This window comes from Staurois parvus, unplaced genomic scaffold (genome assembly GCF_062004578.1).
Source record: "Staurois parvus isolate SC_StPar_1 unplaced genomic scaffold, SC_StPar_1.0 ptg000129l, whole genome shotgun sequence".
Classification (NCBI taxonomy): Eukaryota; Metazoa; Chordata; class Amphibia; order Anura; family Ranidae; genus Staurois; species Staurois parvus.
The window spans coordinates 3,134,276-3,149,498 of record NW_028317925.1 but is presented as its reverse complement, the minus strand read 5'-3'; the positions used below and the strand labels follow the sequence as shown (position 1 = coordinate 3,149,498).

General features: G+C 41.5%; 1 protein-coding gene across 2 annotated transcripts in view; it reads left to right on the top strand.

Moving 5' to 3' along the window:
• The window catches only part of ZDHHC8 (zDHHC palmitoyltransferase 8), a 128,561-nt gene that overhangs the window by 96,188 nt on the left and 17,150 nt on the right, over positions 1-15,223 (top strand). Inside the window, exons 7-10 of one of the 2 annotated variants that reach the window (XM_089672454.1) lie at positions 4,668-4,800; positions 4,890-5,017; positions 6,362-6,467; positions 7,365-8,398. In XM_089672454.1, coding sequence (XP_089528580.1) covers positions 4,668-4,800; positions 4,890-5,017; positions 6,362-6,467; positions 7,365-8,398 — 1,401 coding nt within the window. Of the gene's footprint in view, positions 1-4,667; positions 4,801-4,889; positions 5,018-6,357; positions 6,468-7,364; positions 8,399-15,223 lie in introns of both variants that reach the window. The other variant, XM_089672453.1, reaches the window with a different exon arrangement.

Sequence of the window (15,223 nt, the reverse complement as noted above, 5' to 3'; positions counted from 1 at the left end):
ACTAAACCACTAAGCAGTCCAGAGTCATTTTAATTACCTTCAGTTACCTCATATAGATATTGCATACTTTCAGAAGACCTACCCTAAAACAAGCTTAACCCCTCACTATTTTGACACACATGCTCCCCCCTCCCCCCCACAAAGACATGCCATTTTTAATCAGAATTGTTACGTACTCCCAGCTTTCATTGGCATGCTGCTTCTCATCCATTTTAAATCAATGTAGTATTGCTTGAAGTGGAACTTCACTCTTTCAATCAACAATTACTATTTTGAATCCTTGTGCTGCTAGCATTAGTAAATAGATAGGCATATATATTATATTTACTTGTTTTAAACTGTTTTTCACATTTTAAACCGTTTTTTACATTTCTTTAGTTACTTCCTAGTTCAAATGATGTCATACATCGCAGGAGTATTCAGGAGAGGGGGAGGGTCTTTCTCAGCGAAACATACCCTTCTGCCTGCCTTGCTGAGCTAAGGGCAGATGGATTCCAGGAAGTAAATGCTACATGAATTATTTGACCTTACTCAAGATGGGCATGGTTGGAAATGCTAAATGTTTAAACATTGTTTGAATGTTTAAAAATTAATTAAATAGCGCTTTTGGTATCTGGTGCTCAGATACAGTATAGTTCCACTTTAACTACAGTAGAATAAAGCAAGGTCTCCAACCTGTCTGTGCTCTTGAGCGCTTGGACTACAAGACTTACTGAGCACACAATCTTTTAGCAGGTAAAACTGCTCATGTATAAGCATTTTACTGGTTTCATTTTTACCAGGAGTTTTTTCCTTTAAGGTTCAGCGATAAAACATCCAAATAATTTAAATAAAGTAATTATTCCAAAATTGCTATTGCGTTATCGTGCTTCCTGTTTGCAATATTATTTAACACTGGATAACAACACAAAGTATATCTGTAGGACTATCTTCAAAATTAACAGTTCACTAGTTTCTTCCTGTTTATAAAACTGCATATACAGCAGGTGTAAGTATTTTGCAAAACTTTGCACATACTGAAAAATGCCTGCAAATTTATCATAGTGCTTTCCTTGTAATTAAACGGTATGCTGGATTATGAGCATTTTAACGAAACAGTAAGTTTAAACAAAAAGTATAGAAATTTGAAAAAAGAAAAATGTTATTACATTAATATTTCATCTTAATATCTTCTAAGATTTATTATGATCACACAGAGCAGGTAAGAAAAAAATGCAGCCTGGTATGCTAGTCCTGGTAAAGATTCTGTCCTAAGACCTACATTTTTTTTTTTTCAAGCAGATGAATGAAAAATGCAATTGTAGACATAAACAGCATGCCTATGTTATCTGCAATCTGTGTCTGTTAGTATGATATTGGAAAACCTAGTCAGGCTTCAATATTGCATCCAGAAACATTCTTATCACATTTGCTGCTAAGCAACAATCTTAACAAGTAGTGCCGTTTTATCAGCAAAATTTATCATGGCTTGGAAAAAAAAAAAGGTATAATGTCGTTGCAAGCCATAGTTTTGAAGAAATTGTTTCCTTTAAAAAGGGCCAAACTTAGACACTTTTTACTTTCCTTATGGGCTGGCTGAAATTTGGCCCAAATCAGTGGGTTTTTTTTATTATTTAGGTTTAGAACAAAATCTGCTAATTTTTAAAGAAAGGAGCCAGTGGAAAACACAATCTTTAGTTAAAGTAGAACTTTAGGTAGTACATGGGCCAACAGGCAGGATTTTTAATGCAGAAGAGACATGCTTTGTCTCTTCTGCAATAAAATCACCTACCTGCTTGCGCCTATGCAGTGAGCTGCATGCATGCAGTTCATTGAAGACATTGGGCAATGCCGAAGCTGATGGGAGTGATGTCATCCCGAGCCAGCCATTTAAAGTCGCTGGCATTTGATACCCGGAAGCTGGCTGTTTGAAGATGCCATTAGGGAGCTCCAGGGCGTCACATCACTGAAGCCAAGGTGAGTATAGTTCCACTTTAACTACTTCCCTGCCGCTCTATAGTAGAACTACTGCTACGGGGGTGGCAAGGCTGTGCAAAATCGCGTATATATACGTGATTTGCATTTCTGGGTAGGGACCGCCCTACCCGTGCCACCATTGGTGGCTAGGCATGTCAATCACCGGGTCTCAGCTGGAGTTTCTTGTAAGAAATCCATACTAGGCCCTGTCATGACTTGCACAGACTGACCGGTTTCGCCGGACCCACCCGGCTGCATCAGAGGCACTCTCTGCCTATGCCTCTGATGCAGCCGGGTGGGTCCGGCGAAACCGGTCAGTCTGTGCAAGTCATGAGAGGGCCTAGTATTGATTTCTTACAAGACTGATAAGTATCACTCTCATGGCATTATGGGACATTTATGTTCGTTTTGGTTGGATAGGGTTACAAGTATTAGAAAGCCATGTTTGCTGTTTTTATATGCTCCTGTCTGTTTCAGAGTTGGGCTAAACAGTGTGTGTGTGTGTGTGTGTGTGTGTGTGTGTGTGTGTGTATATCTATCTATCTATCTATCTATCTATCTACACACACACACAGATACCTTTTGACATGAACTGCTAGTGGTGAGGGAGTCCAATTTTGTCTATGTATGGAATCTAGGATGCAAATACAATTGAACAGCCCCTAAACAGAACAGATTTAATCAGACCTGTTATTCAACAGAAGTGTACATGTTGAGGAAAATTTGTGCACAAAAGTCTACGTACATATCTTTGATAACCAGATACTGTTTATAGTGGACTTTGAAACAATTATCCTTTTAGGTCCCTGAACATGATTGTTTAATGGTTTTTAGTGGGGTTTGTTTTGTTCCAAGTGTGTTTCTTTGTCATTTTTAATTATTAAATGAAATATTTTTTATGTTAACTTGTTGCCGACTGCAGATATCCGAATGACTGCTGCACTGCGGCCGGCCAGTTCTGAGTGGACGTCATATGACGTCCCCCCAGAACGCGCTCTCCTGCGCGCCCCAGGGGGCGCGCACCCGGCGATCTCCGTGATCGCTGTGTCCTACGGACACAGCTGATCACGTGATGTGGTAAAAGGCCAATCACAGCGGCCTTTTACCACCTGATCAGCGGTGTCCAATGACACGCTGATTAGAGGGAAATGCAAGTGCCGGTTCTCGGCTGCACTTTCCTCACGCTGTCAGATCGTGAGGAAAGTACTGCCGAGAATCGGCAGTTGTCAGAGCGGGGATCGGCACCGATCATCAGGGCACTGATTATCAGTGCCCTGATGATCGGTGCCCAGCAGTGCCACCCGCAAGTTCCGCCCACCTGTGCCCTGCAGTGCGCCCACTAGCTCCGCCCACCTGTGCCCAGCAGTGCACCCACCTGTGCCCAGCAGTGCACCCACCTGTGCCACTCTGCAATTTCACACACCTGTGCCCAGAAGTGCCACCTACCTGTGCCCAGCAGTGCCACCCGCAAGTTCCGCCCACCTGTGCCCTGCAGTGCGCCCACTAGCTCCGCCCACCTGTGCCCAGCAGTGCACCCACCTGTGCCCAGCAGTGCACCCACCTGTGCCACTCTGCAATTTCACACACCTGTGCCCAGAAGTGCCACCTACCTGTGCCCAGCAGTGCCACCCACCTGTGCCCACCCACCTGTGCCCACCAGTGCCACCCACCAGTGCAGCCCAGCAGTGCTGCCAGTCAGTGCCACCAGTCAGTGCCCAGCGGTTGTGCCAGTCAGTGCCGCCAGTCAGTGCCCAGCAGTGATGCCAGTCAGTGCCGTCTATCAGTACCCATCATTAGTGTCACCTATCAGTGCCGCCTATCAGTGCTGCATATTAGTGCCGGCTATCCGTGCCACCTCATTAGTACTGCCTATCAGTGCCCTTTAGTGCTGCCTATCAGTGCCCATCAGTGCTGCCTCATCAACGCACATCAGTGAAGGAGAAAAATTACCTGTTTGAAAAATTTTATAATAGAAACAAAGAAACTTTTTTTTTTTTTTTTCAAATTTTTGGCAATTTTTTATTTATAGCGCAAAAAGTAAAGCGCCCAGTGGCGATTAAATACCACCAAAAGAAAGCTCTATTTGTGAGAAAAAAATGATCAAAATTTCATATGGGTACAATGTTGCATGACCGCGCAATTGTCAATCAAAGTGCGGCAGCGCTGAAAGCTGAAAATTGGCCTGGTAAATAAGGGGGTATAAGTGCCTGGTAGCAAGTGGTTAATGATATCTGTTTTTCTTCTGTACAATGGTTGAAAAAGTAATTTGGGTAGAGGTATTGAGCTAAATCCATTTTTTCTGTTTTGAAATTATTGCCCCTCTGGTATGCTCCCTCGCCTACTTAATGAGACATATAACAAATAAACTTTTATCCTAGAAGGATCAAGTATTTTTTAACTTTTTGTAATAATGCAATTTAATTACATCTGTAGTAGCTTATGTGTATATTTATAATGTTTTGTACCTGTTACCTGCTGATGTCACTGTTCTATTTTGGAAATCATTATGAAAATGCAACATATTTTGATATAAAAGCTTTCATTGTTTTACGGCTACCTAATAGAGAAACTGGATTGATTACGGCACATGTTGCAATAAAGTGAATGACTATTTCAGCATTCAAATCTGAACTGTGTAGTTTGGCACACAGTTGACATTTGTGCTGGGAACCATAACACAGACTAACAGGGTTGTTTCTTTTGTTCATAAGGTATGTGGTTGAACCAAAGAAGAGGCCCCAAATCACACTGAAACCTCCATTCATTCGTCAAGATCTGTCAGAAAGGCAGATAACTGTCAAGATTAGCGACAATGGCATCCAAGCTAACTTGCACCGTTCCAAGGTGATATTTTTGTAATTTGTGGGTTACTTTATGTAGCAGAAAATGTTTATAACCTTACCATCATTTATTTTTTTTTTCCTAAATTTTAGTCCAAAGGTAGTCTAGAAGGCATAAATGATAAGTCTCTGGATATACAGCCACCTCTACCTCCTAAAGGTGACCCCACCATATATTCAGACCTGAAGGGACCTCTCGGAAACAGTGAAGTGATAGGCAAGTAGCATGCTTTATACAAAATTCAATGCCGGTACATGAAAAAAATCACTTTTATCAGGGCAGTGATTAATAAAGTGGTAGTAAACACTCTCCAGTAAATGTTGCACATTTAAATCAGCAGTGAAAGCCATACAAGTTGCTGTGTGTAGGTGTCACCTAACCTTGCTTGTAATCTGTCCTGTTCTTTTTATTGACGTCGTCGGCTCACGCTCATCATTTCCCCAGTTCACAGCAAGGTCTTTGTGCTGTCAGTCCAATAATAAGTATAAGAATGCCGTGTCCATCATATCCTTTCTCTGCAGCACAGTGCTGAGATACCACGGGATTACAATCCCATTCAGAAGTTCCTGATGCCCCCAATTTGATATTTAGCATCACAGAGGGTGTAAATATCGACATAGCAAAGAGGTCTGGAGTGATACATGGAACACTGTCGCCATAGTAATCCTGGAACCAGAGCGCGGCTTGACTAAGAAATCATTGTGCATGTGCGAGATAACTGCAAGGAATGGCAGAAAGGGCGGAAGTATATTGCACTGCGGCCTTAGAAGATATTAACATGGCGCTAGCTTATCCTGAGAAGAAAGAATGAAACTGCTGCAAAAAATTAAGAAACATGCGAAAGGGGTTAATTATAATGCAGAATGTGTTGGAATACTTTTATACTTGCTTTTTTAAGAAGCAGCATCAGAGGGGCAGAGTTTACTACCACTTTAAAGCTAAAATACAGTAAAAAATGCTTGGGCACAAAGCACCAATCACATACGCTACCTTTAGTAAAGCATATCCCATGTTCTGCTGGTTACTCTAAAAATCCTCTGGCGTGTTCTTCTGTAGAGGTTAAGAGCATTTGTGACTGTGGAGAACTCCACAAGACACTGTTCGCCTTCCAATTCCTTTCCCCTCATGCAGTCAAAAAAAATAAGTTTTCTTCCAGAATGCAGCGTTTTATGAGTGAACTAGGGGTAGATGTAAATGGACAGGGGAGAGCCTGTCAGAGTGCCTTGCATTCTGGAAGAAGAATAGGCGTTTTGTGAACAGATGAGGACAGTAAAGGGGGAAGGCAAAACGAGCTCTTCACAGTTGCAGTCACTGCTTCTAATCACAAATATGTGTCTCTTATTCTCAAAATGTAATTTTCATAGTCATCTTTCTTTATATGTAGAAATTATCTATCTATCTATCTATCTATGTATCTTTTAATATTCTTTATATTTCAAAATATCCACAAGGGTAAAGTATCATTTCTACTGAGGTCACAAGAGTGACATTAGAGTAACATTCTTTGAGTTATAGCTTTCCCTCAACCTAAATGTGTATTTTTAATATTTCTACTTTCAGACAGTGGATTATCACCAAAAATGATCAGCCCTCCGACTCCAGTCATGTATAAATATCGTCCAGGGTTTGGAGCAAACCCCAAAGTTCACTACCATCCAGCCACAGAACAGGTAATTGGGGAAATACTTTCATCATGTAACATTAGAACATGTATTCTTCCTCCTTTTGGTTGCATTGATGTTTGTCCTTGAAAATCATAATAGATCGTGACTTTGCGCCTTGCCTTTTTGCTGTTTTTGCTAATGCCTTTTTAATCGTTACTTTATAGGATAGAAAGAAATGTTCTATGAAAATAGGGGCTTTTTTACACAATCAAAAAATTAGCTATGTAGTTAATTGTGTTGTCAATTAAAGACATGATGTTGATTACTATAAGTGAATTGGGTTGCAGTATTTTTATCAAATACTGCACCATGCATTAAAGTCCAGTCTCTCGGTCTCCTCATTTGGATGCAGCGGATAATTAGCATTGAAGACCAACCCCAACAAAAGTTTTTAAGAAATCTCTCTATTTATCTCAAGGGGTTGGAGTTCTACCCCATCAGGCCAGGCAATTGACTGGAGACTGTGATCCACATGGGTAGAATCTGCTCTTTATTGCAGAGAGTTGCCATTCATAAGGAGTCACTGTCTGACAGTGAATGATTGGAATAAACTAGCCCATAATGGTCAGTTTGAAGAAGAAGAAAAAGTTTGGGATGACACCACTGCTTTTTTTTCTAGCTATTCAGGTAGGTATTATATTTTGTGTAATTTTATTTCATATTTCACACTGTACTTGACTAGAATAATGGCTGTACAATGCAAGCAGCCACAAAACTGTCCATTTTCACAAAGTGTCTAGTCTGCTTTGCATCTTGTTTGAACTCCAGAAGCAATGTTTTCTTGTTTCAAAAGCTGGAATCCAGTTTTTCCCCTTACAGATAATACGGTTTTACTCTTGTATTGGTAAGTAAGGTAACAAGAAAAAACTGTAAACACATGCTAAAATATTTTTCTGATTATAGATTGCTATGCAAGAAAATCTAAAGAACAGCATTTTATTAGAGGAAGATTGCCGCAGTCACGATTATCAGTCGGAGCCCAACCTAGATCTCCAAGAATATCGTAAAAACTCATTACACAAGTCTTACCAGTCATCCCCTCTGCAGCTAGACAGCTTCACTGCCAACACTCGCTCGTTAAGCCTGAAGAATACGGGGCGTCGTGAGTCAGAGAAGATTCCACTTCAAATGGTGAAATCTGAGGGTGACCCACATACTCCGTACAAGAGTGTTTTTTCGCCCAATGCCCTGTCTAATCGCAATGGGAGCTTATCTTATGACAGCTTGCTCAACCCAATGTCTCCAGCATCTGCTAAATGTACTGCACACACTGCCGCTGGTTCTGTGGGATACCACTCACCATATATGTCTGCCAAAATGTGCCACCTACGAGGAGCAGAGCGCCAACCGGTGCAAAGTTTCAGCCCTGTACTGAGCAGGGCGTCTGGACATCCGAGAGAGCCTTCCCCTGTGCGCTATGATAACCTCTCCAAATCCATTATGGCCTCTATCCAGGAAAGGAAGGAAATGGAGGAACGGGAGAAGTTGTTACATTCTCACACAGATTCTGTGTTTGCAGACTCAGGGGTCTATGATACCCCGAGCACATACAGCCTACAGCAGGTCAGCTCACTCTCAGAGAATCCACGTACTGCTCCAGGACGGTATGGTTCTAAGGACAATCTGCTGGTTGGGGCGGCTACTTTCAGTTCCAGAAATCCTATTCTTCAGTCCTCTGTATCCTCTCTTTCCAGTGCAGTCTCCAGAGCACCTAGGACTTCCACCACCTCTTTACAGGCTGACCTAGCCAATAACAATATACAAAGTCACCAACCCTTACAAGGGCGAGTGAGCAATGGGTCCTACAAGTCCCCTGGCCATCAAGCTCCATCATCACCCTCTGGTATACCTAGGTCTCCCTCTTATGGGGGAGCAAAATCTGTCACATTTCTTAACACCATGGAATTTGCAGAAGGACATTCCATCATGGGTCAAAGGTAAGATGTTCTGTGGTACAGATCTGTATTTTTGGATTGCAATTGTATTAAATCACACTGTACTATTAATGTGTTTACATATTTCCAAGCTCCGTTTAACAAGTTGACTCTATCACAAATGCTTTACAAATGATAATGGGCACCAGCTGAAAGAGAGATTTTGCCATCAGTTTAGGAAGGCGTTTTATGTAGTAGAAAAGTGGTTAAGATGTGGAGGGTCTCTACTTCATGATTTAAAAGTGGCGAAATCCTTAATAAAATTCAAAAAAAAAAAGAAAAGGATTGGATGATATTGTTGCAAACCATGGATATAACAATTATACTAAGGGAAAAGCTGGAAAGCGTTTGTTCCATGAAATGTATCCCCTGTAAACAAAGCAACAACAAATTTTTAGGGTTAGGTTCTTTTTTTCTGGGAGTACTTCACTTTATTGCCATACAATAGTTTTAAAGCACAGTGTTTTTGACCCGTGGCCTTTATAAGGTGTGAAGTCACAAGTCTGAAATGTTTTACAGTTAAACTTGACTTCACCTAACCTACCACCAAAAAATATCCCTAACACTTGTCCCTGTCTTAAAATACAAAAACATGAAACAAAAGCTCTCCCTTCACCCCTCCCGTACTGCATTTCTTAATTGAGATCCCAGTACATGCACAGACATGTTTACTGACGTGAAATGCCTGATGGGATCCCTTGTTCATCCTTTTGCCCTTTTTGGAAATGGGGAGCATCTCCTTAAACAATGTTAAGTTTAGCCTTTTCCTTCCTTTCTACTGCATATGCAGGGTAAACTATGTATATCTAAAGCCAAAACTTTTCTTCTTATTTATATATATTTATTTTTTTAGATAATGAAGTTTCTTTATGTAAGAAAACACCAATGCTGTTCACTGCCTTGTGTCAAGTGAGGCAGTCAAGGGCAAAATATTAAGAACTAAAATATGTAAGCAGTTTTAATTTTCTGCTACTTAGTGATTTAACGGTTTGTTGGCAGTCACTTTTAAACCCCTAAAATTTTGGTGTTGTAAATAGGGTAATTGCCAAGAAGGGTTAAATTGCTTAATGGCATGGGGTCAAAGGAAACCTGTGCTGAAAGGAATAGTATGTTACTATTGCTGTTTTCCTTCTGAACAAAAAAACAATTTCTTGCCCTTTTTGTTTCAGTAGTCTTGAGTCACTGACACAGAACAAGCATGTATGTGAAGTCAGAACTCCTGTTTTGCATACTTCTTCCAGGTCAGTGAATCAAAAAATAGTGAAAAAATTACATTAGCATAGCCAGGTAGGTAGCATTTTCAGAAGTAAAGGTTAAAAACTTCAGCTTGCGTATTTCTTTTAGTATTTTATTACAGGTCTTTAAAAAAATGCTTGTAATGCTGAGAAAAGAATATGCTAAAATAGGCATGTAGGAAGATAGCTGGCTGTGTGTTTTTTGTTTTGTTTTCTGCTTTTTTTGTGTGTGTTTTGCCATGTTTGGATTCATTTTTGTAGAATCACTGTTCTGTAGTTTCTCTCTGTGGGAGGATAGAATGTAAAGGGATGACTGAGTAGCGTAGACTAGAGTTGGCATACTAGAATAACATGGTCCTGTTTTTATGGAAAGGGAAAGGTATTTTAATTTTAAGTATTTGTGTGACTACAGCGGTGTGGATTTTTTTTTTTTTTTTTTTTTTTTTTTAAACTACTTTTCTAAGGGACTAAATTCGGGTCCCAATCTACTTGTCCCTCTTGACAATCTGCTTGTCCTGATAAAAAAATAATTTTAACCAAAACTGTATTTATTTAAATCTGAGGTGCTTTTAGGAATGTCTGGGTCCTTTTAAAAAACGAATGGGGCTTTATTGCAACTTAAACAGTGCAATGTTAAAAACATGAAAAGTTTATTTGCTATTCACCTCCCTGCCTGTCTCCAGCACCACAGCTGGGGACTAGCAGGGAAGAGAGAGACTTTGCAGTGTAATGAGCACCGATTGTGTGCTCGTCCGGAAAGGGAACAGCCAAATGAAGCTCCGGTGTTCGCTCAGTTTGGTCCCGTTCACAGCTGGGCATTTTGGGATTGCGCCAGACACAAAAGCAGATTCAGGTGGTATTATTTTCAATGTAGCATGATTTACTGCGTGGCAGTTGTGGCAAATCACATCGCGTAAAGTTTCTCACCCAAAAAGGAGCAGGAGCTTATTTTGGGTGATAAGCTTTATGCAGTGTGATTTGCCGCGAGACAATCACGACAAAACTGCATCATTGAAATAATGGCACCTGAACCTGCGGATTGCTATCACGGGCAGAATCGCAGCGATTCTGCTGCAATCCCTAAATGCCCAGGAGTGAATAGAGCCACCCTGTTTCACACATGCGATTCTGGATGCGTTTTCAAACTCACAGATTCGCATGATAGGCTAGATATTGTGTGTTCCTGTTGAGGGTGTTCACGCAGATGCTTTTTGAGTGCCATTGCAAAAAGGGTCCTGTGTGAGTTTTTAGCGGTGCGTTCCAGATTTCTAAGTAATAGAGTAGAGTGGCATGCGGAGATAAATGTTCACATAGGATTGTTATTGCAGGAGTTTTTGCATTGAAGTCAGTGGGGGGTGTTTTTGCATTGAAGTCAATGGGCGGCATTTTTGTGCATTGAAATGAAATCACTCAGAAACCGGAATGACATTGTGATCTCAATACATATGTGTGAACCCAGGCGAAAGAGGCTGCTTCTCTGCAGCACGGCTAAAGCCTCGTACACATGAACCGGCAATCGTACATAAAATTAACTGCTTTCGAAGTGATTGTACGATAACCTGATCGATAGTACACCGCTTTCAACAGCCGTTCACGACTGTTCATCCGAAATTATCCGAAGGGACAAACATGAGAATTTTGCTTTTACAATACCAGATCATACAATTTTCATTTAATCAGTGCAGTGTTTGGCAGATAATATAATACAAATACAATACATTACATTGCTTAGGAAATTCCATGCTGTCGTATGAGAATTTTTGTAAGTTGAGTAACCTCTTAATTTTCAATATGGAGTCTAGCATGCAAAACAAAAAAAATATCATCTGTGCGATATTCTCATCGGGTGTACGGATCTCTAATGTGAAAAAAACCCCAACTGCCTGGTGCCTGGGACTGCATGTCCCAAGTGTCGTGCATCCCAGGACTATTTTTTATAACCAATAAAGTACGGTATATAATTTATGGGAATGCTCAAAGTGGTGCTTTATTTAATTTTCTTAATTTTTAATGTATATTTTTAAAATGTGATGCATATATCCTTCTCTTATACCAGATAGACCAATTGCAGTTTATAACTTGTTTTGAATAAACTGGTTAAAGGTTAGAGTCTGTCAAGTATTTATTATTTTAAGCATCAAAAACACTTAAAGCCCAACTCCAGCCGGGTGACCAATGCACATGTGCAAGGGGTGCTGCGCCTTGTGGATGGTCATGTAGTCTTCTGGGACTTGTCACGTGTCCCAGAAGACTATGGGGGGGATCTAGGCATTCACAGCGTAAGTGGGAGAGGGTACCTGTCAAAATAGGGCACCCACTCCCCAAAGGTACCAATCCTTAACAGGGAGCAGGGAACGAGGCTTTAAAGCAGAATTTCCACTTTTGATTGGAGTTTCGCTTTAACTACTGTGGCTGCCTTTTCCACTACTCTTATTTCTTAACAGTTAGTGATGTTTATGGCCGTGATCTGATTTTTGATCCAATTTTTTCAGTACGATTATGTAGTGAAACTTGAATGCAACTTTGATAAGGTGTGCATATTCTATAGGAACCAAAATCTCACCAAACTAGTACAGGAATCTTTTCCAAAATCATACTGATGTAAATGGGCACCATTGAAAACAATGTGAATTCCATTACCCTGTGATTCTTTGCAGCACAAGTCGTATCTGAAATCACACTAGTGTGAATGGAGCCTAAACATTCCCATGTATGTTATTAATTGCAGCATGTTAACAGCACATCTATGTGCCCATGTGTGTCCATGTGACTTGCACCTGTTTTAAATGAAAATTTAGATGAAAAGGTTTTTCAGCTTTCCACATATTAATGACAGAAATCGCACTGCGTCACTTTTTTGTTAATCGGAACAAACTGAATTTCCTTTCATTTTAATAATGGTTCAGAATAGCTTGCAGTTTGCCTAACTAGAAAGGTAAAAATTTTTTTGTTTATTTTCGGCATGCTGTGTGAGTGGGAACACGTAGCAAACATGTAGTGGGTTTTTTCAAATTTGACTGCAAAAGTGGAAATACACTTTAAGGTAAGCAAGCGTGTAAGTGAAATCTACAGTGGGAGGGTTTGTCCTTTAAGGCTGCTTTCACAGGCTTTCTGATCCGTTCCACCTGTCGGTTTTTCAGGTAGATTTTATCGGAAGCCCCAGGCAAGGCTATGGGCAGGCATATATAAATAAACATGCGCCCATTTACATCCTTCTACCTCCGAGTCTGTCCAGGTCCGGAAAGGGATGGACCTAAATGTGAAAATTCGGAGGTAATCTAATGTAAGCGGACTCAAGTTCATTTGCATCTAGCAGCAGAGGCAGCTCTTTAATTATGTAAATTAGGCGGTCGCTTAAGGCCTTGCGCCCGCCTAATTTGCCTAAGGCTAGGTTCACACATGTATGGTGCAAATTTCCCATCCATTTTCACAGCATATTTCAAAAGACGCTATTTAGCGGTTCAGCTGCAGTTTCTAGATGCGGTTTAGATGTGAATTTTTGGAGCTGGAGGCCCCCGGTGTCTTTAACAATAGCTGGTTATTGAGGAGCAGGCTGGGAAGCTAGCGGCCGCGTCCTTAACGACCGATGACTCTTCAGCTGTTTGCAAAGAAAAACAGGAATTTTTCATTGCCGGCAATTCTTTTTTAAGAAAAAAAATAAAATGGTGTTGGGTCCTCTCCCAATCCTTACCAGGCTCTTCGCGTCTGGATTGTAAGGAGAATCTGCTAGTTCTTAAAAAGAAAAGGGGTGGGGCCACTTGGTGATGTCACCAAGTGACCCCACCCCTTATAAACTCATCAACCTAGCATGCGTCAGTCACTGATGTCACAAAGGGGATGGGTTAACCTCCCTCCCAAGCACCCCATTCCACATGTTGAAGGCATGTGGCCTGGTATGGTTTGGGGGTAGGGTGCTCTCACTTGTCATTTTTTTCCCCCCCATCCAAAGGGTCTGGTGTGGAATTGAGGGAGGAACCCCACGCCAGTTTTATTTTTTTGGGCGAGAGGTCCCCTCCCCCAATTCCATACCAGACCCTTTGGTATGGGGGGGACGAGCAAGAGAACCCCTCCCCCAAACAATACCAGACCATATGTCCTCAACATGGGGAAGGGGGTGCTTTGGGGGGGAATATGGGATTAACCCCGCCCCTTTGTGACATCACTGACTGGTGCTTGCTGGGTTGATGGGATCACGCAGGGCTACCTGGTGACATCGCCAAGTTACCCCACCCCTTAGCCTTTTAAGAACTGCCAGTTGGCGGGAGCGGACCTGATTTTAGGGGGTGGGGGTTTCGGGGTAGCGCAGCATTAATCGTAATGCTAGATTTAGACCAGGGGACATTTTGTTTTTTGTTTTTTTGTTTTTTTTAGTAAAGGCATTTGTTTCTGTGTTTGTATTTCTTTTTGATACTTCTTGTGGTTAATGATTAGGGGTACTCTACCACTAGCAAGGGTAGATGGGTGGAGGGGCAGGGTAGAGAAGAGGACCTTGTCTCCCTATCAACATGGGGACAAGGTGCTTTGGGGTGGTAAGTATTTGGGGAGGGACCCCACACTTATATATATTTTTTTTTTGGGGGGGGGGGGGCCCGCTGACATGGGATGAGTCCATCGGTTGTTAGACATGTCCCACTCCTTAACAATTAGCTATTGTTGAAGTACAAAAATTTGCATCTCAACCCTGTTTGGAAATCACAGGTGTTTTTGGAAATTTGCAGTGAAAACAGACGAGAAATTTGCAGCGGAACTGTAGGAACCTAGCCTAACACTGCTGTGCTCGGGCAGCCTTAAGAGCCCTGTCTCACTTAAAGCGGTAGTAAACTCGATGCAGAAAATTCAGGAAAAACATAATAGCACAATATAATGCATTTTCAAACACAACAGGACAGCTAGAGCGTCTTGTAAATGTTCCTACTATTTCTGCAGCTTATTTGTAATTTTGTCTGTCCTGGCTGAAGCCTGCTCCATCTTTGTGGAAACCTCTTGCTGCCTTTCCAACCCATACTTCTGCCCTTTCTCATACCTCATGGTGGGATTATCGTGCATGTGCGATAAGAGTAAGCCAAGCCTCAGTTTCCCTCAACAGTTTCCATGATTTTACCCTTTCTGACCAAGCCTGTGCTGTTTCTGTACGTCATTGTGTAAACATCCCCTGTGACATAGTTACACGGAGTTTCAAGAACTAATGACTCTCGCGGGATTACACTGTAATGCCGAGGAGTAATGCTGACGTAAACATGGCACATCACTCTACAGATTGTCGGCACACTCAGTGTGCCATCTGGAGGAATTCCGATGCGCATGCTCGAATGACGTAATAGACCGAAGGAGCAGGCGATATATCCTAAATGGCTCACCTTGAAAAATGTTTAAAGCTACCTACTAGTAAGTTATATTGTACAGATTTAAATGACGCTGAGTTGTCCTGTAGTGTTTGCTACCACTTTAAGCAGACCTTGTGGCAAATGATTTGCAGTGTGACTTTATTTTAGAGGTCACCAAGAAAACAATTGGTAACGCACTATGCCGACAAGGATCGAAATCCTGCAGTGCCCGCAAGGTCCCTCTGCTCAAGAAAGCACATGTACAGGCC